The sequence below is a fragment of the Anomaloglossus baeobatrachus genome, chromosome 3, assembly GCF_048569485.1.
Source record: "Anomaloglossus baeobatrachus isolate aAnoBae1 chromosome 3, aAnoBae1.hap1, whole genome shotgun sequence".
NCBI lineage: Eukaryota > Metazoa > Chordata > Amphibia > Anura > Aromobatidae > Anomaloglossus > Anomaloglossus baeobatrachus.
The window spans coordinates 276,508,077-276,532,046 of NC_134355.1; the positions used below are offsets into that span (position 1 = coordinate 276,508,077).

The 23,970-nt window shown below is 44.4% G+C and overlaps 1 protein-coding gene across 1 annotated transcript in view; it reads left to right on the top strand.

The window, feature by feature from the left end:
- SGK1 (serum/glucocorticoid regulated kinase 1) overlaps positions 1 to 23,970 on the top strand; it is a 278,785-nt gene that overhangs the window by 150,677 nt on the left and 104,138 nt on the right. The window contains exon 3 of the mRNA XM_075339860.1: positions 12,736 to 12,808. Coding sequence (XP_075195975.1) covers positions 12,736 to 12,808 — 73 coding nt within the window. The remainder of the gene's footprint in view (positions 1 to 12,735; positions 12,809 to 23,970) is intronic.

The following is a 23,970-nucleotide window of genomic DNA, read 5'->3' on the forward strand; positions in this document are numbered from 1 at the left end:
TGTTTGATCTGCAAGGTACTCCTTGAGCATCTGGGCAAACTTAGGATTTTTTGTGGCACTACCCCGCACCTCAGGGGCTGTGGTATGTGAGGGCCTGAGAAAACTGTCCCACATCTTAAAGACTGTTCCCCTACCTCTGGCGTATTGGACTTGTGCCCCTCTCGGCTGTACGCCTTGGTTGTCCACTGATTCCTGACCTATGCCGCTAGCGTTTTGTGAGGGGAATGCTTTGCCTACTTCCGTGACTATGGCCTTCTGGAACTGCTGCATTTTGCCTGACCTCTTCGCCTCGGGAATAAGAGACATAAAGTTCTCCTTGTAGCGTGGGTGTAACAGTGTTACCAACCAGTAATGATTGTCGGCAAAGATGTTCTTAACGCGAGGGTCACGAGACAGGCAGCTTACCATAAAGTCAGCCATGTGTGCCAGACTCTTAACAGCCATCACTTCAGTATCCTGACCAACACGATGACTGAACATGCTGTCCTCCTCCTCCTCCTCCTCCTCCTCCTCCTCCTCATCTACCCTGTCCTCTGGCCAGCCACGCTGAACCGAGGATATGACTGCATGTCATATCCTCAATTTGGCCAGAGAGTTGCTCCATGTCTTCATCCTCCTCCTCGTCATAGTCCTCCACTGCACGTTGTGATGAGACGAGGCTGGACTGTGTGTTATCACCCACACCCACTACTGTTTCTTGCTCAAACTCATCGCGCTCCGCCTGAAATGCATCATGGTTGTTTTTTGAGCAGAGACCATTTTAGAAGGCAGAGAAGCGGTATGGTGACGCTAATAATGTCGTCATCGCCGCTCACCATCTTGGTGGAGTCCTCAAAGTTTTGGCGGATGTTACATAGGTCGGACATCCATCTCCACTCCTCAGGTGTTATGTGTGGAGTTTGACCCATTTCCCTACGGCTTAGGTGATGCAGGTACTCAACAACTGCCCTCTTCTGCTCACATATCCTGACCAACATGTGCAGAGTTGAATTCCAACGCGTGGGGACATCACACACCAGTCTGTGAGCCGGAAGATGCAAAAGGCGCTGAAAGCCGGCAAGGCCGGCTGAAGCAGTAGGTGACTTTCGAAAATGTACAGACAGGCGGCGAACTTTTACCAGCAGATCAGACAGCTCTGGGTATGACTTTAGAAACCGCTGAACCACGAGGTTGAGCACATGGGCCACGCATGGAACATGTGTCAGCTGGCCTCGCCTCAAAGCCGCCACCAGGTTCCGGCCATTGTCACACACAACCTTTCCTGGCTTTAGGTTCAGAGGTGTGAGCCAGTGATCTGCCTGCTGTTTCAGAGCTGTACACACCTCTTCTGCATTGTGGGGTTTGTCACCTATGCAGATTAGCTTCAGCACAGCCTGTTGCCGCTTCGCCGAGGCAGTGCTGCAGTGCTTCTGTGTCGCCCTGGACAAGCCAGGGGCCACAGAGCACAACACTTACACACCCCACACTCCCTGCAGGCATATCATAGTCAAAACACAAAATCCTTGTTGCCTTCCCCAGGGGCTGTTGTCCACACCAGGGGGTGGAGCCAGGCGGTTGGTCTCCACTCACCAAGGAGGAGGGAAAACACAGGCAGTGAGAGTTAAGCTAAGGAAGTGGAAGGAGGAAAGTAGTAGAGAGGAGAAAAGTGACAGCAAAGAGCCTGAAGTTGGTCCGGGTGTGTGGCCCGGACAGGACAGCAAGGTTGGCAGGATGTGGTGACCGTCTGCAGTGGAGGCCGATTGGAGTCTGCCGTAAGGACCGTGGACGGGTGGTGACCCGGCCGTACCGGACCGGTATACAAAGAGAAGACAGCACCATTGGCAGGGGCCTTTCGGATCCCGGCAAGGCTTGGTGTCGCCGTGAATTTGCCAAATCCGTTAGTGAAGGGGACCTCAGGGTTTCCAAACAGCCAAGTCACGATAGAAGGCAACCGTCCAACCGTGAAGGGGAGACACCGCCACCGCCAAGGGCAACCGTCTCCCAGGGCCAGCGCCTGTGGGCAAAAGGGTCTCCTCCGGCCCATATCCAGGTCGGGGAGCGGGTTACCGGTGGGAAACCATCACTACCAACACTGAACTTAGGTGCAGGGAGAGACAGTCATCACTAACCTGCAGGGAGGAACAACCGCAGCCGTCCGAGGGACCCGTCCATCCAGCCACTTGTTTTACCGTGAACTGTGTCATCATCATTGGGCTGAGTGAGTACCTCCGTGCCGTGCGGCACAGCGCTGCCCCTGCGACCCTGCACCTCATCAGGCCCCGCTACCTGCCTGTCATCCATCTCTACCCCATCACCGGGCCCCGGGACAACCAACCCCCCTACCCACGGAGGGGAGAAATAACAACAAAGCTGCTCCCTGTCACAGGCTCCCGGGATACCCGTCCAGAGCAGCGGTGGTGTCCACACAATCACCACAACCGTGGGTGGCGTCACGGACAATATCCCCAAAACCCAAACCACCCCTTTTCACTCACGGGCGAGGAGCGCCGCTCGAGCCTCCGGGATCCGGCCATCGCTCGAGCCACCGAGCAGCAGCAGCCGTAGAGCAGCGGCAGCCGGACCCGAGCAGTGGGAGAGCGCAGCGTCCCCTCCTCCGCCCGCGACAATTCCAGCTTGGGACTGGTGTGGAGGGTAAAGTGGATGAGGATGCGCAGGAGGAGGAGGAGGCTGAGGAGCATGACATTCCGGAGCTGTAGAGTGTGGGTGAAACACTGACTGAGGTAGGGCCTGCAAACCTTGGTGTGGGAAGGACGTGTTACGTCCCTCGCTCAGACTGGGTCCCAGCTTCCACAATATTAACCCAGTGTGACGTCAACGAGATGTAGCGGCCTTGCCCACATGCACTTGTCCACGTGCCTGTGGTTAGGTGGACTTTGGGTGAAACAGCATTGTTCAGGGCACGTGTGATGTTTTGCGACACGTGGTTATGCAATGCGGGGACGGCACACCGGGAGAAATAGTGGCGGCTGGGGACCGAGTAACGTGGGACAGCTGCCACCATCAGGTCGCGGAATGCTTCTGTCTCAACCAGCCTAAAAGGCAACATTTCCAGCGCAAGCAGTCGCTAAATGTTAGCATTTAGAAGTGTGGCATGTGGGGCGTTGTCAGTGTATTTGCGCCTGCGTTCAAAGGTTTGCTGAATGGATAACTGAACGCTGCGCTGGGACAAGGACGTGCTTGATGATGGTGTTATTCCTGCGTGGGCAACGCAGAGGTGCAGGGCCGGAGGAGGCTTGTTCGCGGGCAGCATGGACAGGGGATTGGCTCGCATGCACAACAAGCGAAGATGTAGCAGTGACATCAGCAAGCACTGCTCCTCGACTCTGTTGTACATCCCACAAAGTCGGGTGCTTGGCTGACATGTGCCTGATCATTCTGGTGGTGGTCAGGCTGCTAGTTTTGGTACCCCTGCTGATGCTGGCATGGCAGGTGTTGCAAATGGCCTTTTTAGAATCATCTGGAGCCAACTTAAAAAACTGCCAGACTCGGGAAGACCTAACATTTGTACAGGCACCTTGTGTCGTGTTGTTCCGGGGAACAGTTGCCTGACGTCTGCCTGGGGCCACCACCCTGCTTCTTACTGCCTGTTGGGATGCTACGCCTCCCTCCCCCTGTGCACTGCTGTCCTCGCTCTGCATATCCTCCTGCCAGGTTGGGTCAGTTACTGGATCAGCCACCACGTCGTCTTCGTCTTCCGCACCCTGCTCCTCCTGACTTCCTGACAAATGTGTCTCATCATCGTCCACCCCTTGTTGAGACACGTTGCCAACTTCGTGAGAAAATGGCTGCTGAAATATTTGGGCATCTGTACATACGATCTCCTCATGACCCACTTCAACAGGAGCTGGCGAGATGCCAGAATGTGTGAATGGAAACGTGAACGAACAGCTCTTCCGAGTGTCCAAGTGTGGGATCAGTAATGTCCGTGGACGTGTACTCGGCCTGGTGGTAGGAAGGAGGATCAGGTTCCAAAATGTGCGGTGCAGTATCACGGCTACTGACACTTGACCGTGTGGAAGACAGAGTGTTTGTGGTGGTGCCAATCTGACTGGAAGCATTATCCGCTATCCAACTAACAACCTGTTGACACTGGTCTTGGTTCAAGAGCGGTGTACTGCTGCGGTCCCCAAGAATTTGGGACAGGACGTGCGAGCGAGTAGATGTGGCCCTTTGTTGTGGCGAAATTAGAGCTTGCACACGACCTCGGTCTCTGCCTGCACCACCATCACGTACACTTCCTTGTTCGTTGACAACGCCCTTGCGCATTTTGCAATGCTGTGCTGATGTGTATTCACTAGACTTGTGCGTTATATCCAAGTTTTTGCAAAATGCACACAAGTGCAGCGGAAAGCTGCCACCAACAGGCACACACGTGCGGTTTTTAAATGCAAGCACGGAGGCACTAAGAACCTAATAGGTCTCTATCCAGGGACAACGTGGAGCCTCCCAATTTTTGGCTGCCCTGCCTAAGGGCTATACTACAATAGACCCACTTCCTTACAATGGGCACTTCAGGTTTACAGGCCCTCATGCACGTCTCTATCCAGGGACAACGTGGAGCCTCCCAATTTTTGGCTGCCCTGCCAAAGGGCTATACTACAATAGACCCACTTCCTTCCAATGGGCACTTCAGGTTTACAGGCCCTCATGCACGTCTCTATCCAGGGACAATGTGGAGCCTCCCAATTTTTGGCTGCCCTGCCTAAGGGCTATACTACAATAGACCCACTTCCTTACAATGGGCACTTCAGGTTTACAGGCCCTCATGCACGTCTCTATCCAGGGACAACGTGGAGCCTCCCAATTTTTGGCTGCCCTGCCTAAGGGCTATACTACAATAGACCCACTTCCTTACAATGGGCACTTCAGGTTTACAGGCCCTCATGCACGTCTCTATCCAGGGACAACGTGGAGCCTCCCAATTTTTGGCTGCCCTGCCAAAGGGCTATACTACAATAGACCCACTTCCTTACAATGGGCACTTCAGGTTTCCAGGCCCTCATGCATGTCTCTATCCAGGGACAACGTGGAGCCTCCCAATTTTTGCCTGCCCTGCCAAAGGGCTATACTACAATAGACCCACTTCCTTACAATGGGCACTTCAAGTTTACAGGCCCTCATGCACGTCTCTACCCAGGGACAACGTGGAGCCTCCCAATTTTTGGCTGCCCTGCCAAAGGGCTATACTATAATACACCCACTTCCTTACAATGGGCACTTCAAGTTTACAGGCCCTCATGCACGTCTCTATCCAGGGACAATGTGGAGCCTCTCAATTTTTGGCTGCCCTGCCAAAGGGCTATACTACAATAGACCCACTTCCTTACAATGGGCACTTCAAGTTTACAGGCCCTCATGCACGTCTCTATCCAGGGACAATGTGGAGCCTCTCAATTTTTGCCTGCCCTGCCAAAGGGCTATACTACAATAGACCCACTTCCTTACAATGGGCACTTCAAGTTTACAGGCCCTCATGCACGTCTCTATCCAGGGACAATGTGGAGCCTCTCAATTTTTGGCTGCCCTGCCAAAGGGCTATACTATAATACACCCACTTCCTTACAATGGGCACTTCAGGTTTACAGGCCCTCATGCACGTCTCTATGCAGGGGCATTGGTGAACCTCACAATTTTGGACTGCCCTGGCAAAGGAAAATACTACAAAGACTCACTTCCTCAAAATGGGCACATTAGACTCAAGAGGCCTTCATGTACGTCTCTTCTCAGGGACATCGGAGTGCCACACAATGTTTTCACGTAAAATCTTTCATGTATTAATCTCAAAAAGTAACATACACCAGCTCTATCTCACTATTGGGTATGTGCCCTTAACATTTCTGCCATGAAAAATCATTTTGGGGTCATTTTGGAAGGTTTTCTGGTGAGTCCGTAAAAATGGCGTGAAACGCGGACAAAATTGTTCACAGCTGTGACTTTTGAGTGATAAATGCTTCAAGGGGTCTTCCCCATGCTGTTGCCATGTCATTTGAGCACTCTTCTGAGACTTTTGTGACATTTTTAGGGTTTCTCCATGCTGCCGGGGGGTCATTTCACAAAAATACTCGGGTCTCCCATAGGATAACATTGGGCTCGTTGCTCGGCCCGAGTACACGAGTATCTTGGGATGCTCGGCCCGAGCTTCGAGCACCCGAGCTTTTTAGTACTCGTTCATCACTAGTGTCTACATTTACTTCACCTTGTTTGCATGTGTAGTGATCAGCAGAGAATACACTCCTAAACAATGACATTGTATCACCAAGAAGGAAAAGTCATGGAGTTATCAAAATTATAGGATGGATAAACACGTTAATGATATGCAAATTCTGAAAACAACGGAAAAACATCAATTATCTTATTAATGGTTGGCTGAGAAACGTCTTGACACTATACTGAAAGTGCGTGGGAAAACAAATCACCAAGATCCACTGCTGGCAGCTCCCTCTACCCTACCTTGGGGGAAAGCTGTACTCAGCCACACCAACTAAGGCTTTGATCAATCAAACATATAATGTCACTGTATATATATATATATATATATATATATATATATATATTTATAGCTATATAAATAAATATATATATATGTGTGTGTGTGTGTGTGTGTGTGTGTGTGTGTGTGTGTGTGTGAAAAATATGCTGCGAACATACTACAAAGTGAGAATGCTTTCAAAGATAGGAGTACCAGTATTCATAGTTTACTTTTATCAAGTAACATAATGCAAAGTACAGTAAATGATCGAAAGATAAGTCTAAATCACATCAATGTTTTGTTTGAGCTTCCTTTGCATTCAAAACATCAATTCTTCTAGATAAACTTGTACATGGTTTTTTGAAGAAACTCAGTAGAGGGATTGTTCCAAACATCTTTGAAAGCCAGCCACAGATCTTTTGTGAAAGTAGGCTTTAGTAAATACTGATGTCTCTACATGAAATCCTAGGCAGACTTAATAATGTAGAGATCAGGGATCTGTGGAGCCATATCATCACTTGCAGGAGTCCTTTTATGCTAAAAAATATTTTTTAATGATATTGACAAATTGACAGTGTTTGGTGTCATTGTCCTGCTGCAAAATACGGTAAATTTGGAGCCAGATATCTCTCATAGTATTGCATAACAGAAATGTAACTGTGTATTTCTAAAGAGACTAAAGGATTTGCACAAGCCTACATCCACAGAAGATCTGTGGTTAGTTCTCCAACAGCTTCCATGCTAAGTTTCTTCAAAAACTGTGTGCAAGTGTATGTAGAAGAATTGATGCTTTTATGCTCTTTTGAAGGCAAAGGACAGTCACACCAAATATTCATTTGGTTTAGATTTCTCTTTTGTTCACTTACTTTGTACATTGTTAATTGATAACAATAAGCTATTAACACTTCTATTTTCTAAAGCATTGCTACTTTGCAGTATCTTTTCCACATGTGCCTTAGCACAGCTATGTACAGTATATACAGTATATAGCAAGTAGACCTGCAATACAATGGTGATAAACAGTTGAATTAGTTTCCCTTTGGAACTTTCTGAAAAGTTGACACCTTGCCATAAAGTCTCACAGTGTCACCAAGATCTGGATATTGGTAATGCAGCTGATGTGATTTATTTGGACTTTGCAAAGGCATTTGATACTGTACCAGGAAACAGCCTTATACTAAAGCTCCAGAAGCAAGGACTAGAAGAAACTATAAGCAACTGGGTAAACAATGAAAATTTTGCTGTAAATGGTACATTCTCTAAATGGTATACAGTCAGCAGTGAAGATCACAAGGATCTGTGTTAGGACTTTATTGTTTTCTTTTAATCTCCTTATTAATGACCTTGTGGATGGGATTGAAAGTAAAGTGTCAGTCGTTGCTGATGACACCAAACTATGTAGGATATTAAAAACTGACCTTGTCTCACAGTTACGATGCGCGGAGAATCTTGTGTTGTAATGTTCTGCCATGCTCTCCTGCAGAGCCCCTACTTGCTGTTCCATCGTCCAGAGGTTATTGCAGGTTTGGATGCTCTGCTGTTTGTCTTGAACACCTATGGACGGGTTGTCTCTCAGCATTGGGTTCACTGGTCCTGAGAGGTGCCTATGCAGATGCTCGTCATTCCTGGTGATTGCTCTGCTTCTTTAGGGAGCATGCTCGCCTGGAACGCCGCCAGTTGTGCTTCCTGTTTACAGTAGTGCTCTCGGCTCTTGTAGAGTTTACAGTGTCTTGTGAAAGTATTTGGCCCTCTTGAATTTTTCAACCTTCTCCCACATTTCAAGCTTCAAACATAAATATAAAAATTTCAATGTTATGGTGAAGAATCAACAAGTGGGACACAATTGTGAAGTTGAATGAAATGTATTGCTTATTTTAAAGTTTTATAAAAAATAAACTTAAAATTGGGGCGTGTAATATTATTCAGCCCCTTTAAGTTAATACTTCGTAGTGCCACCTTTTGCTGTGATTATAGCTGCAAGTCGCTTGGGGTATGTCTCTATCAGTTTTGCACATCGAGAGACTGAAATTCTTGCCCATTCTTCCTTTGCAAACAGCTCGAGCTAAATGAGGTTGGAATGGAGTGTGTTTGTGAACAGCAGTTTTCAGCTCTTTCCACAGATTCCCGATTGGATTCAGGTCTGGACTTTGACTTGGCCATTCTAACACCTGGATACGTTTATTTGTGAACCATTCCATTGCAGATTTTGATTTATGTTTGGGATCATTGTCTTGTTGGAAGACAAATCTCCATCCCAGTCTCAGGTCTTTTGCAGACTCCAACAGGTTTTCTTAAAGAATGGTCCTGTATTTGGCTCCATCCATCTTCCCATCAATTTTAACCATCTTCCCTGTCCCTGCTGAAGAAAAGCAGGCCCAAACCATGATGCTGCCACCACCATGTTTGACAGTGGGGATGGTGTGTTCAGGGTAATGAGCTGTGTTGCTTTTACGCCAAACATATTGTTTGGCATTGTGCTCAAAAAGTTCAATTTTGGTTTCATCTGACCAGAACAACTTTTTCCACATGTTTGCTATGTCTCTCAGGTGGCTTGTGGCAAACTTTAAACAACACTTTTTATGGATATCTTTGAGAAATGGCTTTCTTCTTGCCACTCTTTCAAAAAGGCCAAATTTGTGCAGTGTATGACTGATTGTTGTCCTATGGACAGACTCTCCCACCTCAGCTGTAGATCTCTGCAGTTCATCTAGAGTGATCATGGGCCTCTTGGTTGCATCTCTGATCAGTCGTCTCATTGTTTGACATGAAAATTTTGAGTGACGGCCGGGTCTTGGTAGATTTGCAGTGGTATGAAATTCCTTCCATTTCAATATGATCGCTTGCACAGTGCTTCTTGGGATGTTTAAAGTTGTGGAAATCTTTTTGTAACCAAATACGGCTTTAAACTTCTCCACAACAGTATCACGGACCTTCCTGTTGTGTTCCTGGTCTACATGATGCTATCTGCACTTTAAACAGAACTATCACAGAGCAGGTGCATTTATACGGAGACTTCATTACACACAGGTGGATTATATTTATCATCATCCATCATTTAGGACAACATTGGATCATTCAGAGATCCTCAATAAACTTCTGGAATGAGTTTGCTGCACTGAAAGTAAAGGGGCCGAATAATATTGCACGCCCCAATTTTCAGTTTAGGCTTTTTTTACAAAAGTTTAAAATAAGCAATGAATTTCGTTCAACTTTACAATTGTGTCCCACTTGTTGTTGATTCTTCACCATAACATTACAATTTTTATCTTTATGTTTGAAGACTGAAATGTGGGAAAAGGTTGAAAAATTCAAGGGGGCTGAATTCTTTCGCAAGGCACTGTAGTGATCTGATCTTGGCATTCGACTCCGAACTGTTGTTTACTCTTCTCTGTATGTCTCCCTGTTTTTGGCATTACCTTCTGGCTTCTCACCTCGCACCTCCTCCTGACCATGTCTCCGAATCCTGTACATACTCTCCAGGAATCCTGACCCTCAACTTGCATCTTGACCTTGTCTCTGTCTGCTCCCAGTGCCCTGTTGCTACCCCCTGGCTTTTGACCTCAGCTTATCTGACTACCTCTCGATTCACATTCACGCAAGTAGTGTCTAGCGCCACGTTGTAACGGACATCACACCTTGATAATACAATATTACAAACAACATGGATAAGATGTCTGAATGGGTAAACACATGACAAATGAGGTTTAATGTTCATCAATGTAGAATACTACACCTAGGAGGAAGTAATATTATTGCTGGATATACATTACATTTAGATAGAAATATACCCAGGATTACAAGCAAGAGAAAGGCTTGGCTATTCTAATTAGAAGTAAGCTAAGCAAAAGGAATCAATGTCAAGCAGCAGCATCAAAAGCAAACAAGATTTTAGGGTTGTTTAAAAAATAAACAAATTAATAAACAAATAAATAAATAAACCTTTGATCCCAATGTATTGTTATCCCTTTATAAATCATGAATAAGGCCAAATCTTAAATATGGGATCCATTTTTTTTTGTTTTTTTGTTTTCTTGTTTTTTTAAAATTGGATAATTAGAGTCAGTTTAAAGACGGGAAACTAGATTATTACAAGGGATGGAAGGTGTTTTGTTCAATGAGACATTGGAATAGATGGGCTTAGCTTACAAAAAGACGTCTCAGAGGAGATCTCAGTTTTATGTATCAATACATGTGTGGTCAATTCAACAGACTGGCTCATGACTTATTGCTTTCAAAAACTTTACAAAAGACCAGGGGACATTTATTACATATGGAGGAAGTGCGACATCTAAATAGGAAAGGGTTCTTTGCAGTTAGATCAGTTAAGCGGGCTTTACACGCTGCGATATCGGTACCGTGGGTACCCGCCCCCATCTGTTGTGCGACACGGGCAAATCGCTGCACAACATCACCCAGACCCGTCACACTACTTACCTGCTCGGCGACGTCGCTGTGACCGGCGAACCGTCTCCTTTCTAAGGGGGCGGTTCGTTCAGCGTCACAGCGACGTCACAGCTGCGTCACTGAACCGTCGCCCAATAGAAACGAAGAGGCGGAGATGAGCGGGACGTAACATCCCGCCTACCTCCTTCCTTCCGCATTGTGGCCGGGAGGCAGGGAAGGAGAGCTTCCTCGTTCCTGCGGTGTCACACGGAGCGATGTGTGCTGCCGGAGGAACGAGGAACAACTTCGTTACTGCTGCAGTAACGATATTTGAGAATGGACCCCCATATCACCGATGAGCGATTTTGCACGTTTTTACGACGATGCAAAATCGCTCATAGGTGTCACACGCAACGGCATCGCTAATGCGGCCGGATGTGCGTCACCAATTCCGTGACCCCAACGACTTCGCATTAGTGATGTCGTAGCGTGTAAAGCCCCTTTTAGACTGTAAAATGCCCTAGCACAAGAGGTGGTAATGGCATGTACTAATGCATTTAAAAAGAGATGGATTTTCTCCTTACAATAAATGGTATAACGGGTTATAAATAATCAAACGATACAGGACATACATCTGGTGGAGAAAGTTGAATTTGATGGACCAATATCTTTTTTCAACCTATATAACTATGTCACTTATCAATAGAGGTCATGGAAAATTATTGTTTTGTGTCGGATGAAGGAGCATGTATCTAGCCCTTCTTAGTGTCTCCCATGTAACCAGAGCTAATTCGACATGGATAGGTAAAAAAGTCAACCTGTGTGTGCATCACAAATACATGCCTGCGTCATTATGAACTCTGGAAAAAGCATAAATGTATCGATGAAGGAAAAACAAACAGGCTGCAAAAAGAAAGAAAGAAACAGTCTTCTTAAACGGAATACATTTTTTACATTTTTAATGGTAAATATCCTGAATAACCGTGAGAAAAGATCTTGAAACAATCCAAGAATATCTATGTGAAGGCACAGCAAGGGTACAATCAAATAATCAGAAAGAGCTAAGCTGAACGTTCTGGGACCTTTACAAAGAAAGACTAGATGACATTGCATCATTCCCTATTAGTGGTGTGTTATTAATTAGCTGGAGCTCATTTACAATATAGAGGGCATCATATGTGACACCTAGTAGAAAGGCTGAGACTTTCTTATATCCACTAGAAGAAATAACACTAAACTCTGTTTACTTGAGAAAGTCTTCCATTTTGTATTGTTCTTACAGCAGGTCCAGTGATGTCCCTCCAACCTATAGGTATAAGGTCATAAGTAAATAATAAAATATAAAACACAACGGAGAAGCACAAGTTATATCCATATTTGCATAAATGTTTAGTAACGGAATAAATGTAGGGAAACCCATACTTGCTAACTTTCCAAGGATGGCATCTGAAAGTCGGAAAGTTACAGGATGATTTTTTTTCGGCCTTAGCTATGCGTCCCCTTAGGAGTCATAGCCCCTCAACACTTATTCTCATCCTCTCCATGCCTATTTTTGTGCCCCCTCCGCTCATGCCTCATTCCCTGCCTCTCACAGATGCTTAGGTTTTTCTGATTCTTCATGAGTCCAAGAGCCTCCAAGACATTCACGGACAAACCTTAAAATCCTATCTATATTAATCAGAAGACAGTTAATAGATATTTCCAAAGCAATATGAATTGTGGCAGAATGAAACCAAGGTATATGTGACATAATGTACAAAGTACATTGCACGCGAAGCATAATTTTAAGGTCTTCATCTAACATTGAATAGTTAGAATTCAGGTATACTAGTAAACCTGTTATACACATCTATAATACAATGTGTCTTATGTTTATATTTTAGGAGATAAAATCATGTAAAAAAGAAGCTTTGAGCCCCATGGACCAGAAGACACTTTGGAGCAGCAATGATTCAGGTAAAAATCCAAGAACGGTAGTCTATTAATGACTACGTATGACTATAAGATAAGTTGCAAACTGACCTGGTCCATTGGTCACATAAGTAATCTGTGGCCGCTGGATAGGAGCCCTATGATACATCATGATATGTAATACAGAATGCATTTACTGTCATGGTAAAACCCCTTTAAAAGCAGTATAAAGATGATGGGATTGCTTTTAGCATGGGCCAAAGTGGCTAGGTATGGATTACCTTAATTCTTTTCTGTTATCCTGTATATATTTGTGTGCATGTATAGTGCAGGCTTGGGAGCTGAGCCTGCCATGCACAGCGGGTGCCAGATGTGCAACACATCCAGCACTTGTCTGTAACAGCAGCGATCAGAGCTGCTCCAGGACTACGTTTTCAGCACACATCTCAGACTACAGGCAAACACCAGCTATATGTCTATTGGCCCCATGAGATTATCTTCACACTCTTTGCAACCCAATTTCATACCTCTCCTTGGCTTGAGCTTGTTATTCTCAAGCACATTCGTACCCCTTTATTCCCATACACTCAGCTAATTGCATGGGTTAATTGTCCATTTCAGCCATCACTGCACACCGACACAGCACTCATATCAGACACCATATGTTGACAGAGCCGCAGCGGCCATGTCCTGTCTACAACTTGTGACCACTGAGCCATGTCAATAAACAATGGTGGCATGCAGCGTAAAGACAATATTTCTTCAACCTCAGGTTTCCTAGAAGGATTACCTTTCTAGCTTTTATAACAATCAGTGCTACTTCTGAATCAGGTTAGATGGGATAACCTTTGCTCCCTACCTCTCCACCAGTGTCATTGTACTTTCAGTGTCCATGGCCCGATCAACATTTCACCATTTGTACTTTCTTGAACTAATTTTGTTAGGTAGTAATCTTCTCAATCACCATAAAAGTTTCCATTTTGTGCTTTTGTAATGTCATTCCCTTAGTCCAAGAGCTGTAACTTTTTTATTTTTGCAATGATATAACCATTTCAGAAATTGTTTTTTGTGGGGCAAGTTGTAATTTTAAATGCCACCATTCATTTTCCAATACAATGTGCTGAAATTGCTTTCAAATGGAGAAAAAAATGCAATTCTGATATTATTTTTGTTATGCTTGTACATATTCCAACATTGGTAATGGGAACTTATAGCCTATCATACTGCAGAAGCAAAAACACCCTACTAATTCCTGTACAGACTAGTATACCTAGCTGCACAACACCTTAATGGTTCCTATACTTACTGGACTAAAGCGAGCTTTACACACAGCGACATCACTAGCGATGTCGCTGGTGAAAGCACCCGCACCAGTTGGTTGTGTGTCATGAGCAAATCGCTGCCCGTGGCGCACAACATCGCTTACACCAGTCACACGTACTTACCTGCTTAGCGACATTGCTGTGGCCGGCGAACCGCCTCCTTTCTTAGGGGGCGGTTCGTTCGGCATCACAGCGACATTACTAAGCGGCCGCCAAATAGAAGCGGAGGGGCGGAGATGAGCGGGCCGAAAATCCCGCCCACCTACTTCCTTCCTCATTGCGGGTGGCCGCAGGTACGAGGTTGTTCCACGTTCCTGCGGTGTCACATATAGCGATGTGTGCTGCCGCAGGAATGACGAACAACCTGCGTGCTACAACAGCAACAATAATCGGGAAAGGAACGACCTGTCAACGATCAACGATTAGGTAAGTAATTTTGATCTTTAACGGTTGTTCCTGCGACTCACATGCAACGACTTCGCTAACGAGGCCGGATGTGCGTCACAAATTCCGTGACCCCAACGACATCTCATTAGCGATGTCGTTGCGTGTAAAGCCCGCTTAACCCTAGCTGCACAACTAGAAACCTGCAACTTAGACCTGTCTGTTATAAGAATGAAAATATATATATAACTTTATTAAATCATAAAAAGGGTTCTAAAAAGTGATCTAAGCATACATATAGAGGTACAGGTGTGGTACACAAAAGATGAAACACATGACACGGATACAAAATATATGTGGCGCCCTGAACTAGCCAGGTCGTCACAGGTAACACACACACACCCCCACCCCCCAGACAGTTACATTAGCCAGACACAAAACCCTTGTTGCCTCCCTCCAGGGTCTGATGTCCACACCAGGTGGGGCGGAGCCAGGCGGTTGGCCCCCCCACGAGGAGTACACAGGCCTGGAGGCGGGAAAAGCAGTCATTTAGAGTTTGGAGGAGTTCAGTTCAGGAGGTTGAAGTGAGAGGAGTAAAGTGGAGAGTGTCTGGGTTTGTGGCCCAGGCACTGACAGCAAGGTTGGCAGACGGTGGTGGCCATCTGCAGGAGTTGGTGGAACTCCGCAGAGCCGTAAGGACCGGGGCTGGGCGGTGGCCCACCTGTACCGGACCGGGGAACGGAGTGAAGCTAAGCACACACAGGCAGGGCCATCGGACCCTGACCAGGCTTGGAGCCGCCGTCAATAGTCAAATCCGAATGTGTCAGGAACCGCCGGGGTTCCCTAACAACCAAGTCCCCATTGAAGGCAACCGCTCACACCGTGAGGATATACAGCCACTGCCACTGGCTAGAAATAGAAATCCAAGGGCCAGCGCCTGCGGGCATAACGGGCTCCTCCACTATCTATACATCGGGGAGCGGACTACCGTTGGGAAGCCATTGGAGTCAACTCAGTACACAAAGGTGCAGGGAGAGACAGCCACCATCACCTATTCGGGCACAGACACTGCAGCCGGCTGCAGGACCTGTCCATCCAGCCGTTTGGTTTACCGGAGACTTTGTGCCTCATTTGCTGAGTGAGTACACCCGTGCCATCCGGCACCGCGCCGCACTGTCCCTGCAACCCTGCACCTCACCAACCCTGCCTCCCCGTCACACCACCGGGCCCCGGGACCACCCACGGAGGGGGGAAACAAAATCCCAGCTGCTCCCTACCATCGCTCCAGGGATCCCCGTCACCAGCAGCGGTGGTGCCCATCTTCACCACAACCCGTGAGTGGTGTCACGGACTAAATCCCCAAACAAACCACCCCCTTTTCACTCACATGCGAGGAGCGCCGCTCGAGTCCCCGGATCCGGCCCACCGCTCGAGCCACCGAGCAGCAGCAGCAGCGCAGGACCCGAGCGTTAGCGAGTGCAGCGCCCCACTGCCCGCGACATATACATAATAGGAAATGTGAAGCAAATGGCCACAAAGAGCTGATCATTATATATTAACTATAATACCAATGCTGCTAACTATTCAATTGATCCTAATATGGCCACAAGAGCTCAATGGATCTCCTATTTTTTAGGGATAAAGTAAAGCAGCTAGTACAATGGTAATAAAAAGTATCAAAACATTTTCTTCTTGCTTACCCATAGTGTTCCCTGTATCGGTCAGTGAGTCACCGACCCCAACGCGCGTTTCACGTAGGGCTTATATCACTTTTTATAACCCTTTTTATTATTTAGTAAAGTTATACATATTTTCATACTTATAATGGATTTTGAACTCTGTTTTACTATCGGATACATTATTGTTTGAGTTTTCCTGTGGCTTACTGCCTTTTTGACTTACATTATTTATGGCGCTCATTTTGGGATTTTTTCAGTTGATACTGATTAATTTGGACCTGTCTGCCTGAAAGGCTGTGAAATTGTTTCTCACACCTCCTGATGAACCAAAGGGGAGGCTGCCAAGCACTACAAACTAAGATAGGGAGAGTGTGCAGAGGTAGACAGAAATGTAAGGTGAGGAAACATAAAACAAGTACACAAGGGGGAAAAGGAGAAATACACTTGTAAACATGGTTCCCACCAACCTAACAGAAAAGTGTTGGGAAGACAAATAAGAAAACATAAAGTAACAACAACACTGCTTTCTGCCTAACAGGCAAAATCCTTACCTACAGGACTCGAACTTCTTAGCAGTAATACACATAGAAATATAGTGAGCAGAGAAGGCTGGAGCAAGGAGAGTATAAATAGCCCCACCCTGGATGTGATAGGACAGGGACAAAGTAAGTAAGTGAGAACACCAGACTAACTGCAAACTAAAGAAGTAAATACAAAGACAAAACATACATCAGCATTTGGACAGGGAATGACTAAGCTGTGGCTCAGCAGGGAAGGAAACTGACCACAGAACACAAGGTCACCGGAACAAGGAATTACAATTTTGGGGGGTTTGTTTTTTGTGGTTAAAATAACCTGGAAACATGATTTAGTTTAGTACAATTATGGCGATACCAAACTTGTTTAAGATCACTTAAATAATACATTTGTAAAATAAAAATGATTTGTGTCTTCACTTTCAGACACCTTTAGCTGTTTAAACTGCACGACTATCCTAAGTGAGCATTTCTATGAACGCTCGATCAGGATAATCATGCGATTGTGCACCAGTACACTTGACCCTTTGTCCTGCTTTCAACTTTGGGATTTGACTGTTCATTTGCTGCATAAAGTGGAACATTAGAATGTGCTATCCAAATACTTTATTGTATAAGTGAAATATTTTCATAGCAAGGAACTTGGCTGCAATATTTCTTCAATGGACAGAGAAATTTAGAAACTAATGTACCACGAAATGAACTACCATGAAGAATAGAGGATAAGATTGACATATCAATTTTGAAAAGGAAGACGCAGTGAATAAAAACATGGTAAATGGAAAGTCTGTCTACAAAACCCTAAGGAGGACTATTTCTGAGTTATATTTTAAGATATATAATTATTATCTCCTAACGTCTTTTGCCTTGTACTTTCCAATGAAAATGACTCAAGTCAAGAGTTACAATTCATTTTTCCGAGAAACATCAATATTGATTTTAGGAGGCATAGCAAGGAAGGGCATGTTTTAGTTACATTATTCTTCAATGTCGGATCCGTAAACCTGAACATCAGATAAGGATAATTATAAGCAGCAGGTGTTGTTTACGATCACTGCATTTAGGTAATTTGTAGTAAAAGTCAGCAATCTGAACAAATTTGATGCTTAAATTTCACTTTCATTAGTCAGGTTTATTAACATGTACCCTGTAAGATGGGGTCAATTTTGTAAATATGGGGTACTGAAAAAGAAAACTGTTATCTGTTCTTCCTTGTCAACTATAATGTAATGCACATATTGTATATATTGACTACAGATTTACATGTACCATTACTGTAATCCATTCACTAGTAATGGACTACAGTCATTTAAAAAATATAAAGCAGTCGCAGTCAGGAAAAGAAATGTGCAAGAAAATAGAACCTGGACCACAGGTCCACTAACTACAGAAACCCAGAAGAAAGAGATCCAACAGATTACTTATTTTAGTTTATTCAATGTCCATACATGACTGCATGAATATGTGGGCATGGAATTTTGCTTTATTTGGATGGATGTGCTGCCTCTTTTGGATTTTATAGACTACTTTAAAGTACAACTGGGACACATTTGAGATGGATGGCGATGAACTGGAAGTTGTAAAGGACTTCAATCTACTCCAATAAATGATCACTCAAGATGCTGCAATGACAACGGAAGTCAATTGGAGAATATCTATGGAGAAATCAACAATGAAGTCACTGGACAAGGTCCTCAAATCAAAGAACATTTCACTGTGTAGAAGACACAGCTTGTACATAGTCTGGTCTTTTCTGTAGTGACAAATGCAAAACCTGGACGATAAAGAAACACACAGAAGAAGAATCAATGCCTTCAAAATATGGTGCTGGAGAAGGATGTTATCAATAGAATGGATGGCAAGAAGAACAAACAAATCAATTTTGGAGCAAACCAAGCCAGATATGTCACTCAAAGCAAGAATCACCAAGCTATGACATGCCTATTTTGGACACATCATTCGAAGAGAGCAATCACTGAAAAAGGACATCATGATTAGGGCTCTGTTCCACATGCACATAGCTTTTGATGCAAGAGCATCGGAAGCGATATGCTAATGACCCTCTGCTGAGAGCATCAGCAGAGGGTCATGCAACTGTAATCCGATCTTGAGATCGCATTACAGCTGCGGAGGAGAGGGAGGGAGCACTTTCTCCTTCTCCTCCGCAGCCTGTCTCTGTTTACATCGCACTGTGGTCGGATGACATGCGAGTGCAGTGCAATGTTGCACATGCACCCATAGATTTGTATGGGTGCGTATGAGCCGAGACTTGATGCCAAACGCAGCATGCTGCAATTCTTTTCTCAGGCCGACATAGCATGAGAAATCAATCGCAGATTGACACTGCCCCATAGTTTTACACTGGTGCAAGTGCAGTCTGATGTTTTAGACCTTTTGAGGCCTTGGAAAAATAAAAGGAGCAAGGCAAAAAGGAAGCCCAGCAACCCAATGGCTTGATACCTATCAAGATAACAGTGGAGAAGACCCAGGTGGACTTATCAAGTCTTGCGCAAGATCGATCTTCCTACAGAGCATTCATTCAGCTAGATTTCCATGGCTCGAGCTTGAGCTAAAAGCCATTTAAAAATTCAATAAATAGAAATAAAATAAATAGATGATAGAGATAGTAGACAGATAGATAGATAGATAGAAAGTAGATAGATAGATAGATAGATACATGGATAGATAGATAGATAGATAGATAGAGGGATAGATAGATAGAGGGATAGATAGATAGATAGAGGGATAGATAGATAGATAGAGAGATAGATAGATAGATAGATAGACAGATAGATAGATAGTAGATAGTAGATAGATAGCTAGATAGATAGATAGATACTGTAGATAGGGAGATAGATAGATGGATAGATAGATAATATATATGTGTTCTTTCCACTACATGATGACTAACATATAAATCTGCTTTCCTCGGGAGTATACGAGGTTGAAATCTTCTGCGTGACTTAGTTTGCAGGTGCTGGGGAGCACTTGTTTGTTGCCAGCATGAGTGGCTGAGTAGGTGGTACTGCTGCTTTTGTGATGACAGTAATGGCTGGGCTGATGCCAAGTCCTTCATGTTGCTTGATTATAGTCCAACAGAGAAACTCTGTTCTCCTAGAGAGAAATAGTGAGCTGAGTATCTTTGAGCACAACACACATTCTTTTATATGCTCAAAAGTAATCCTTACATACATTGCAGTGTTCTCTTCACTTTCTACTCCACCGTTATATTTTATGCATATTATATAGAGTAGTTACATAATGAATATTATACTTAATCATGTTTGTAGCTTATAGAGGTTAATAGGGATTAATGCATAGATAATACAGCATTAGAATGTATCCATATTCATATTAAAATTCAGGTCATTAAATGAGTTCACTAGAAAGCTCCTAACAATGGATGGATTGTAATGTAATGTGTCATTTGAATTTTTGCATGATTGTTACACTTGAATTTTGATAAAAGCCTGGATTATCCACCAGACCACTCCGACACATGACTGACATAGGCCTTAAATTAGTTGATAGAAAGACTTGGTAGAAAAACAATTTTGTAAAGACTGAATGATGAGTTCAATTTCATTAGAAGGTCTGAAAACATTAAGAACAATACCAGAATTACAATAACGGAGGTTGGCACACAAATCCTCTATAGTATGATCAGTCATAATAAAATACCCAAACCCCTAATCAGAGGCGAGTCATGAATATTTCAGCAACACAGTGCAGTTGAGCCACCGTAGCCAGGTATAGTGTTTCTGAGAACTGCATTGGAAGTCATTAGAATACAAATTCCAGGTTCAAACTAGATCATCATACCTTATAAGAGATCCTCCTCAGATAGGATCTAATAGCAGAATGCAATCATTATAGCAGTATATTGTAATAACTAATGATGGGTGAGCAGAACAATATTTTGTGCTCGAAATGATGAGTGATCACTACGATTCTCGAGTGCTTGTTACTTGAGTGGAGCAGGTCAGAAGCTCAGATGGACTATACTTGAGTAACGAGTATAGTGGAAGTCAATGATTGGGCAGTTCAGCTCTTCGCCCTCATACAGCCAGCCATAAACAGAGCATTTCCGGAGAAAGGGAGGGTTTGGGGGTTTTTTGGACACACTACATTCAAACATAATTTTTTTACTCCCAGTGAGAGTCATTCAGAGACTGCAAGTGGCTCTTACTGGAGTACCGGGTTCTATCATTCACTGAAGTGAACTTGAGCTTTGTGTTCGATGTTTCACAGATGACACATCCGAGCACCAGCAATACTTAGCCAAGCACCATGAGTATCTGAGTACCCCGATGCCCGATCAAGTACCTCGTCCATCATTAGAAATAACAAATATCAATACAACAGAGGTTCCTGGCAGCCAAACGTTGTAGAACTCATATTTCGTGCTTAGTTAGTCGAAAAATTAACATTGGACTCTTGAGAGCTCCACTAATAAGAAGACTTTCAGAAGGGCTTTGGCTGTTAGGAGAGCACTGTGGAAGTAGGATGACAAATTAGGGCAAGTCACCTACAACAGACTCATTAATTCTAGCTATGAACCACCCATTCCTTTAGAGTTCATTCTCAAAGGGAATCTGTCATCCAATTTGTTCTATGTAATCTGAGAGTACCATGATAAGGGGACTGACGCCCTGATTTGAGCAATGTGTCACTTGTTAGTCTGCAATGCCTGATGTTGTTTTATTACATTTTCTCTGCTGCAAATCTAGCAGTGCTCAGAATGCTGATCCCTGTATATGCCTGCCGACTCATCACTAATTAGCAGCTTTTTATAAACACTGTATATTGACAGAAAGCTGCTAATCAGTGGGGAGGGAGTGGCTACACAGAACATATTGACTAGGAGGCACAAGACACCTAGTCCTGTAGTGATAATCTCCTGATGATAAAACATTGATTTTATTGAAACAGCAACACACTGTCTAGTATGTGATACATTGTTGGAATCAGGATTTCAGATGCTACATCATGCTGCTCTCAGATTACATAGTAAAAACAAAATAATTTCAATGTTTTGGTTTCTGATAGTGGTTGTAATGGCAAAATTTTATACAGATGTTGAGTCATCCAGCCAATGTTTTAGAAAGTCTGCTGCATAGTCAACAACCAAGTACGTTGTGCCTTGTCATAACATACTGTAAGTATTAAGTGTCTCAAGGCAAGTGATGCAATCTGTTCCTTTTCATCTATTACCCCAATGATCCCTGGTGCTCCATTGGTTGACCAATATTTTACTTCATACCACGGAATAGACTCACAGCATTAAAATTTTGTTGATAGGTGACATCCTAGGTGTTGTCACTTCTCTTACATGTGATCGTTGCATTAGTAAGTAGTTTATTTATACTGGTGCAGTGGAAATGACATGTTAACATTATTATTTGGGTTGTTACAATTTTATCACATTTAAATATTTCCTTTTACTACTTTTGTGCAATAAAAAGAACTTTTCAATTTAAAAAAGTAAAAAAATAACATTTTTGGGCACCATATTCTGAGAGTCAGAACTTTTTATTTCTCCATCAATGTAGCTGTGGGTATCTTTTATTTGCAGGATGAGCTAATGTTACATACAAGCTGGCCGTGAAATAACCTTAGGTGTTTGCAGCCGTGTGCAGACTGATCCAGTGGACAGAATTGGCAGAAAATTGCTATGTATGCTATTCAAGGCATGGGAAAACGGAAGGCATCTTAAAAAGGTTTTTATACCAAAACTCCCCACCAGGAGAAAAAGTGGTGCTGTACAGTGAGGACACCTTGCAACTCAATCTGCAAGATGCCTGTCTCTTTGCCGGATTGTGCGCTGGTAGTGCGGTTGTTTTATGAGAATGCCAGAAATTCTACAGCTGCACTGAGAGCCTTTTGTCATTTGAAGGACCTTCACACAATAGCAGTCCAATGGCTGTCAATTCGCTGAGAAAGATGATGACACGTTTTGAGGCAATATGGTTAATGAGTGTACAGCCAGGGCATGGGCGACAACCGGTAAGCAGAGAGGTTGTGGAGGACATTGCCACTGCCGACATGGAACAGGGCACCAACAACCTTGTTGGGAACAGCAGTGCATGCAGTGTTTCCAGACAATTGCCAGTGCTAAATGTTTCTCTAAACGTGTCCTTAGGGGGGTCCTATCATCTGATCTAGGTCAGACAGGGGGGATAAGTGGAAAATGGCATGAATACAAAGTGTGCAGAGCTGGGATGGGATGGGGGCATGATGGGGCATGACAACTCCTTATGTATTCCTCATGCCACAAATCTTACCCTAGTCTCTCTACAAACAGGAGTAAAGGCCGGTTTACACGCTGCGATCTCACTAGTGAGATCGCTAGTGTGCGTACCCGCCCCCATCGTTTGTGCGTCACGGGAAAATCGCTGCCCGTGGCGCACAAAATTGCGTGGACCCGTCACACTACTTACCTGCCTATCGACGTCACTGTGACCGGCGAACCGCCTCCTTTCTAAGGGGGTGGTTCGTTCTGTGTCACAGCGACGTCACTAAGCAGCCGCCCAATAGAAGCGGAGGGGCAGAGATGAGCGGGACGAACATCCCGCCCACCCTCTTCCTTCCTCATTGCGTGCGGCCACAGGTAAGGTGAGGCTCCTCGTTCCTGCGGTGTCACACATAGCGATGTGTGCTGCCACAGGAATGACGAACAACATCATACCTGCAGCAGCAACGATAATTGGGAATGGACCCCCATGTCACCGTTTAGTGATTTTGAACATTTTTGCGACGATTCAAAATCGCTCATAGGTGTCACACGCAACGACATCCCTAACGCGGCCGGATGTGCGTCACAAAGTCCGTGACCCGAACGACATCGCTTTAGCGATGTCATCGCGTCTAAAGCGGCCTTTAGATTTGTGGCTAGCTGTATATGGAGGCATATACCACTTTGCGCCTTGCCAAATGCATTATAAGGCATGTACTGGAGTGAAAAAAGTCGATCTTGATAAATCAGAGCCAGCTTTTCAAGTATGTTTTCTTTGAAAAGTCATAGACTTTCCGAGTAAACCATACATGGCTACAATATCAAAGACAGTGTCTGATTTATGCAGCAAGAACAATCTCTCAGGCACCTTTTAAAGAATGTACCCATAATTGGTAAGCAACAACCTTTTTATTTTTAGGAAGTTAATTTTAGTTCATTTCATTTTTAGTGTCCCCATTTTCTGCACAGCCAAAAAATGAAAAAAATATTGGGCACATAAACAGCTACAAAAAAACAATGCGTTACTGCCTTATATAACGTATGATTGCTG